The 8,852-nt window shown below is 35.9% G+C and overlaps 1 protein-coding gene across 1 annotated transcript; it reads left to right on the forward strand.

The window, feature by feature from the left end:
• Positions 1 to 3,229: 3,229 nt before the first annotated feature.
• On the forward strand, positions 3,230 to 3,925 carry LOC149818726 (E3 ubiquitin-protein ligase RMA1H1-like). The gene has a single exon (XM_089986283.1). The coding sequence runs from the start codon at positions 3,230 to 3,232 to the stop codon at positions 3,923 to 3,925; it is 696 nt and encodes a 231-aa protein (XP_089842409.1).
• The last annotated feature ends 4,927 nt before the right edge of the window (positions 3,926 to 8,852 follow it).

The following is an 8,852-nucleotide window of genomic DNA, read 5'->3' on the forward strand; positions in this document are numbered from 1 at the left end:
CTCTGCGTTACAGTTTTTTTGACGCATCGAATCGATTCATAAATGCCATTCTCTTTAGTTGTGCCGTTACCTTTTTTTTTCCCTATTTTAGGTTGCGTAGAACATACTTCATTATATTCTGTTCGTATGGTATTTCCCTACCAATTGAGGGTTGAGATTCAAACTTTTTTTTAAGGGTTGCAGAATAGAAATAATGTTTCTAATATTAAAATACATATCCAAATTAAGTTTTTAGCCAAACAAATAATGTTAGATCATATCTGCAGGACGATCTACCAATAAGAGTCAAGAAATGGTCGAAAATAGATACTGGAGGGTAGGACACTAACCGTGTTCCCAACACTTTTCATCTATACGCACAGACTCTCTCTCTCTCCTTTCAATCATGAAATTCTAATGAATTCTTGATTGTTGATTTATGAAGCTCTTAAAAAACCTGCTTCCACAATGCAATTGGACAATCTAAAGCATGTGTTTGACTAAACAATCCGTGTAGATCATAACCATAAGGCGAGATTTCCCAATAAGGTTTGATCAATGATTGAGTGGCTCGTGACTTGACCGGTCGGGTCATGTTCACTTTATATTTTATATATATATATATATATATATATATATATATATATATATATATATATATATATTATGATTATTATCTATATTTTATAGTATTTTATCAATATATTATATAATATACATAATGTTTATATTATATTTCATATAATATATGTAATTATATATAAAATATATTATATATGTATATATGCATGACTCGCCCATGACTGGTCATGACCCGACTCAGCCTATGACTCGGCTGAGTTTTGTTAAAGCCAAGTTAAATCTGGGCCGGGTCAACCTAGTCACCGGGTCAACCCGGCGAGTTTTTAAACTATGGTTTGATCTGCAAAATAAAAAGAAAATCAAGGAAATATGGAAATTTTGGTTGTTTTATTAGATGGTACGGTACAATCGAGTGTAGTCTGTGTGTATTCAGAGAGAGAGAGAGAGAGAGAGAGAGGAAACCATTGATTTGCGTATATGGTTTCATTTTTGTTGCATGTAGATAGGCTTTTCTTTTTTCCTTCTAGAATTTTGCAGGACATTTTTCTCTTAAAAATAACTGGCCACTCTTATTTAGGAAAAAATTAATCATTTGTTACTTTATTTATACCATTAGTTCTATTCCCAATTTTTTTCACATTTCTTTTAGGTTTTAATATAGTCATATCTTTTTAACATTTGCTTTCACAGTTTTTCTTTTTCTTTGCTGGAGACATGCATCATCTAATTTATTTATTTTTATTGCACATTTTTTTATGGAAATGAAAATCTGGAGCTATTGTAGAATAAATCTAGTTCTAGAAATCCACCCACCACGTTGTTTTCACAAATTATTTAACAATTATGTTCTTCGTTTTAAAATTTGGTGCGTTTTGTTTCCCATTGGACCTCTCATTTTTATTAGTTGGTGACTGCAATTCTTATAGGTTGCGGTGACCTGACATAGACCAATTATTAAATAAACTTGTCAATTGTGATAAGAGTATATGCACAGAAGAGCCCCCTCTTTTTTTAATACATCTTTTGGGATAGACCATGCTCCCCATCACACCATCCCCATTTTCAGTTTTATCCCCTTAATGGCAGAGATTATAGGTTGTTTTTATGCCTTTGTCTTCCTGTGGGTGGACATATCTGACTTGAATTCTCATGTTTTGCTTGGTGCATGAAGCTTGACATGTATGGGCTACGCCTTTTCTCCTTGGTGGTATCCTGTACCATTTTTAAATTGAATTATCATTATTTTTTCTTTTACCCTTTTTGCCACTTTGAGGGCTCAGCCTTTTAAATTAATCAGCCTGGCCTGAAATCTTTTATACCAAACAAGCCTGCAAACACAAGCAACTTGGTCCTAGTTCCTTTTGAAACCCATCGTTAGAGTTCCAGACCCACATTGGGGAATCAATAGCATACAATTCTTGATGAACTTTGCTTAAACTTTAGGGGACCCCCATTAATCCTAGACTTGAGTCGGGCTCAATGTTTCAATGGAACCCTGGTTGATCTAACCACCTGGTCTGGTCAAGTTTCAATGAATATGTCATCTATAAACTAGGGAGGTCTAATCCAGGATATGACCAATTACCCCAAAGTGTGTTGATTTCAAGGTGTTCCTTGCCTTGAGAGGAGTTTAATTTGGACATTAAAATTCTGTAAGCTTGTTTGTTTCTTGTTAAACAGTTTTTTCGTGTTAGCCAACTCGGTGAGGCGATTTTCCTTCTGACAATGATGAACCTTGGCAGACTTTCAAAAGTCAATGGGTATTTGTGCCAAACTTGTGATAATGCTGCAGAGGATGTCCATGAAGGGTGGCCAAGTAATTAACCATTGCCCTTTGCTAGCCGTTCATTTTTAAAGATGGATGGTCCTCAGCAAAAGAGGGTGGTTATGCTTATGTCTTACTCCCCAACACACCTAGTCTTGGTTTTGTATTTTCTGTGGTCTGTGGGGTAAGGTTTCTCAGAGGCGTCAGTCCCATGAGTCATGATTGGTCCCACCTGCATTATTTCTTCTCAATGGCAAGTTGAAGCATGGTGCTGCCACGCCGGTTCCTTTCCAGTAGCAGTTTGTATTTTGTGGATTTATGCTTAGTAGTGATAGCAGCAGATCAAAGAGTCAGGTTTGTGATTTCCGTTGTCCAAAACTAGGCGCTGTATGTTTTTGGTTGTAGAAAAACAAAAGCGTACGAGAGTTTTGTCGATTAACTTTACAGTTGGCAGAACTGCAGCTGTCAGCCTCTAAACACATCTGGAATAAGATATCAATTATCTGTTTATACTTTGGTGGATATACGCTTTATCATGAGGGGATGGAGCCTATCTTGATTGTATCATTTTGGGGCGGCGATCCCTTATCTGTTCCTTTCCTTCAATTATGACTAAAAATTCAGGATCCAATTTTTCTACTAAGTGAAAACTTGTTCCAAAAAATAACTCAGAACTTTGTCATTTTTTTATGCTTGTATAGAGGTAGGAGTTTGTGAACTTGCACATGAGATGATGCCGAAGACCATGCCTTCAGTGATGTGAACAGCCAAGTTGCCCAAGTTCAGCACATTGGCCAACTGAACAGAAATTCAGTGCCTGTTTGGTTTCCCGGTTTCCCCCGTTGGATATTGATCTTGTTTTCCTGTTGAATCACATTTGCAACACAGGCAGCAGCCATTGACATGGAAGCAGGCTCAGCCTTGGATCATTGTGCAGTTGGAGCAGGAGAAGAAGTTCAGATTGTTGGAAAGAGACTATCAAGCAACTGTGGCTCCTCATCATTGGGTCAGGAAGCTGGGTTCGACTGCAATATATGCCTGGAGTTTGCGCAAGAGCCGGTAGTGACCTTCTGCGGCCATCTCTACTGCTGGCCCTGCATATACAAATGGCTCCACCTTCAGTCCTCTGCCCAACCATGCCCTGTCTGCAAATCAACCATTTCCACATCCACTCTGATCCCTCTCTATGGCAGGGGCAAAACGGCCATCTCTCGCATTGACAACCAAGGCATTCCTCGGAGGCCTCCTGCTCAGTGGACCTATGCAATGCAACAGACTGCAACTGAAGACCAGCAAAACCACCACCACCACCATGACCACCGTCTTTCAGGCATGAACATCATGACACGTGTTGCGCATCCATCGGTCGGCGGGATAGCTGTTGCGGTGTTCCCCTGGTTAATGGGGATCCCAGATGCGCCGTTCTATTACCCTAATGGCCGAGGTGATTATAACTACAGCAGCAATCAGTTTTATTCCATGGGGGTTGGTCCCAGCAGCCCCAGGATGAGATTGATGGAGCAAGAGGTGAGGAGAGGCCTAGATAAGTTACTGGCCTTCCTCTCTTGTTTTGCTCTCTTGTGTCTTCTCTTCTTCTGAGATGCAATTTAGGACCTCTTACATGTACAGGCTATGGTAATAGTGGACAGCTGAAGGTTGGAAAATTTGTCCAGTTGTGTATGGTAAGTGTTGATACATGTAAAGCTGTGAGATATGTGTATCTCTGTACTACCATATCCAATGATGAATTGACAGTGGTGGGGTAGCTCAAGCACTCTGTTCTTATGATGACGGTGAAGATGGATCGTCTTCATTGTTTTCAATATACATGCCATTTATAGTATCCCTGTATCTTGAAAGCTCCATGGGAACTCCATTGAAATCCAGCTGAATTTAGATCATCGCGGTTTTTACTTTTGAGCTGAATGAGTTGCAATATTGGTTAAATAATATGATGGTATATGCAAATCATCTTTTAAACTCGTTTGATTTTCTTGCTGAGAAAATTCCGAGAACGAGATTTGTGAACATTTTCTTTGATTTTCTCGCATGTTGCTCGAGTGCAATAAAAAAATTTGGGAACACCCATTTCATTTTATTTTATGCTATCTGATGAATAACTAATTTTCAGGTCGAGGGATTTTTACATGTAGGACACAATCGCAGAGAGAGAGAGAGAGAGAGATCCACGGGAATCCTTGAAGTAGGAGGTTCATATAATTGAAGCTTTCGTAAATTATTAACCTACTGACTGGACTCCCACTGCTCCGAGTAAGGACATGGCTTAGCTACCCCACCTCTCAAAGTTCAGACCATTTTTCTATCTCCATTGTTGTGCACCACATATAATTGAACATTATGACTCGGTGCTGGAATCATAAAGATCCAGCTATTTCCTATATTTAATAACAGTGGACATAAAATTTGTTGACTTTTTAATTTATATTATTTGAAGGCTTTCTCTAAAAAAAATCAGAAGAAATGCCTTCCATTTCTTAAATTAGAGAGCAGACAAATCCACATATTCCAGTAAAAGTGTGGTTCATGGGGAATTGTATGTGTCCACCATACCTAAGTTATATTATTAACTTTGTGGAGAGCTAGCAAGAGATAGATTTAAAATATCTTCTTTTGAAAGCGGTGGGCCGCTCAACTTTTTGGGTCATTTTTACATAGATGCTTAATGTTATGTATGTGAAAAAAATATTGGTTACCCTCCAGTGTACTGTACTCCCTAGTTAAAATCACTAATTCTTTTATATTTTCTTGATTTTTTTTATCAAGCCCTTTGTTTAGTAAAAAAAAAAATCAAGCCCCAAGGAGGGTTGGCGTAGTGGGGTGGGGCCTTGGCTGCTAGACGGGCAGTCAAGGTTTGATTCCTATGGGTGTCGCTCCTCTGTGCAAGCCAATGCGTAGCATAGGCCTCAGGGGCTGGGGTTCTAGCCTCGGAGTTTTATGCTACAAGCCTACAACCATTTACAATGTAAATATTTCACTATAAAAAAGCCTCATATTTTTTTATGCCGAGACTTCTTAATTTAAAATGTATTTCCTAATAAAATGAACCATGTTGAACACGCATTCATGAGGACAAATCGATCGAATAAAGCTGGCAGTCATGATATTTAGGGCGTGTTAGGCAGGGTCTCGCGAGACAATGAATCTCATTGGGATCAGGTAAACAAACATGAGAAAATGAGTGATGAGAAATGAACTCTCATTTAAGAGTTGTTTTCTCATTTAAATGAGAATCAGAATTACATGGAGCCTCATGTTCTTATGCTTTATATGATTCCAAATCATATATCACCAAAAGAGTTAATTTCGTCAGACTGTGCTAATGAGGCCCCCTTTAGCCTGCAGGGACGATCTGGGGTATCTTGATACCCACATTGCAGCAGATTCAAATGATAGGGGTCATGGTTGGGCCCCAACCACACAGAGCCACGTTGTACCTACCAATTTCGTAAGAGGGGGGCCTATGTAAGGTGTTCGATCTTACAACCGCATCAAGGTGCCCAACCCAGAAAAGAATCCCAATGCAAAAAACCAACTTAGGAAAATGACCGATCACCCACAAAGTCATCAAATGATCAGAAAACACCAAAAGAAAAGTATTTGCTTCGACCCAAAATCATATTGGCAATGATTAAAATCTCTCTCTCTCTCTCTCTCTCTCTCTCTCTCTCTCTCTCTCTCTCTCTCTCTATATATATATATATATATATATATATATATATATATATATAGGTGCTCAATGAAACATGCTATTGGATTTTTGGGGGTTTTCTTCTAAATTTTGATCATACAAATGTGATCTATATGATTGTTTTTATAGGAATCAATTCTTGGACCATTTGATTCCGATGCATGAACAAGTCTTTATAAGATTTCAAAACTCACCATCCTACAATTTTCATAAATTTGTGAAAGATACCATGTTTTCTTCCAAAATGCATGATTTAAGTGTCTATGTCTAGTAAACCAATCATGCTGAATACATCTATGGGGTTGGAATTGCGAAAAAAAAACCCAGAAAACCAAAAGCATTTTTCCTTTGGCACGGTTGTATTACCCTCCCCCTCACACATACACACCATATATAGTGATGCAAACATGTTTAATGAAATTTGTTAAATAAAACTTGTTAAATAGGTTCTTTTGGTGTGTGTTTTTTATTTTACTTTTAAATTTTGACTATATAGATGTGATCTACATGCTTGATTTTATGGGAATCAATTCTTGGAGAGTTCGATTCTGACACATAGGCGGATTTTATAACATTCAAAAAATCAACGATCCAAAATCTTTGTAATTTATTTTGTTATCAAATATCATTTTTTTCATCGAAAACACATGATCTGGGTATCAATTTCTAGTAAATCGACCATACCAAACACATTTATAGGGTCAAAATTATGAAAAAATATTGAGAAAGCAAAAATTGTTCAATGAAACATACTAAAATGAAATATGCTTTCTCTCTCTCTCTCTTTATATATATATATATATATATATATATATATATATATATATATATATATATATATATATATATATATATATATATATATATATATATATATATGGGGAATAATGTTTGTTACCCTTGTGGGTTAGGAACCCCATAGTGAAAAAAATGTTATATTTTTATTTTTTCAGTTTTTTTTACATATCAAACCCTCCAGATATGATCTATATATCAAGTTCAGTAGACCTTTTGATCATGTTTTTCTGAGGTATATTTCAGATTTTGCAAGGGTTAAAAAATCTATGGTCTACAATGTACCAAATTTTCAAACCTCAAACAGATATGTTTTTATGTAAAAAAAAACTATGATCCAAGAGTTGATTCCTACTATTTTGACCACATTGAACAAATCCATGGGTCACATTTTGTCGGAACAACCTCCCCCTATAAGTTATAACTAGGGCATTCCTTACCCACGAGGGTAGAAAATGCTATATATATATATGTGTGTGTGTGTGTGCGTGCGCTTCTATGGTTATACCGTACCGCTATAACTTATCGTGGCACATACTTGATTTATTGATTTACTCAAAATGCAAAATCTAACCTTTGGATCATGTTTAACATGTTCTGTTTACTATTTTTATGTTAAAATCGATTGAAACATACTATTTTATACCATTTCTAAATTACTCTTATTTTTATGAATTGTGAGCCATTGATTTTCACTATCTTATAAATTGAATCTTATGTTATATTAGACATGATAAAACCCTCTAGTATAGTACATATATCATGCTAAACACATCTGTACGGTTAGATTTAGGCTACATCCATACAAACAATGGTGTGTACCACCGTACAAAATCACCATTATATATATATATATAGAGTCATGATATGTTTGTGCATTGTGGACCATTAATTTTTGAAACCCTTAAAAACCTGCTTATGTGTCACAATTATATGATTCAAAACTCATATCCCACTAACAAACCTTGTAGATTTAAACTATACAAGAAAATCTAAAACATATGATTTCTAACTCAATAGTTTCTTATAGTTATGTGTCTTGAATAGCACTAAATATCAACCTTGTATATATATATATATATATATATATATATATATATATATATATATATATATATATATATATATATATATATATATATATATAATATATATATGAAAAGTAGTAGCTGCCTAAACACTTTTGAGTTTTGAGCCTGATCGTCAGGCTCCTACTAGTGAATAGGGATTTTCAGGATGTTTTTTACAAATCTGACCCTGCACTCGACATGGTTGATTTGCAAATAAATGACACTTGGATCATGTTTTTTTATTAAAAAAAAATTAAGCATTGAATATTTTTTAAAATTATAGACTGTTGATTTTTAAATCTTATAAAATCCTAATTGGGTGTGATAATTGGACGATCGAAGAGTCGATTCCTATAAAATCAAGCATGTAGATCACATTTGTAGGGTCAGATTTTAGAAAAATTAAGAAAATCCTTCCAAAGCCCGGTAGGCTTGCGATAGGCTCAAAAAGTGAAGGCAACTACCTCTCTCTCTCTCTCTCTCTCTCTATATATATATATATATATATATATATATATATATATATATATATATATATATATATATACACACACACAACAACAACAACAACTACGCCTTCATCCCAAAACAATTGGGGTCGGCGATATGAACCAACAAAGAAAATCATTTTGGGTCTTCCACATGAATCCTTCTCCTCCAATCATTTCTATCCAATGCCATGTCCTCGGTGAGGTTCAAAGCATTCATATCCTTTCCTATCATTTCCCTCCAAGTCTTCCTAGGCCTACCCCAACCTCTTTTAACTAATATATTTTCCCATTTCTCCATCCTTCTAATTGGAGCATCATTAGGCCTTCGCCGAATATGTCCAAACCACCGTAAATGATTCTCTCTCATCTTATTTTCAATGGGTGCAACGCCTACCTTTTTACGTATCTCCTCGTTCTGAATCTTATCTTTTATTGTATTTCCACACATCCATCTAAACATA

This window comes from Nuphar pumila, chromosome 13 (genome assembly GCF_984573655.1).
Source record: "Nuphar pumila chromosome 13, dmNupPumi1.hap1.1, whole genome shotgun sequence".
NCBI lineage: Eukaryota > Viridiplantae > Streptophyta > Magnoliopsida > Nymphaeales > Nymphaeaceae > Nuphar > Nuphar pumila.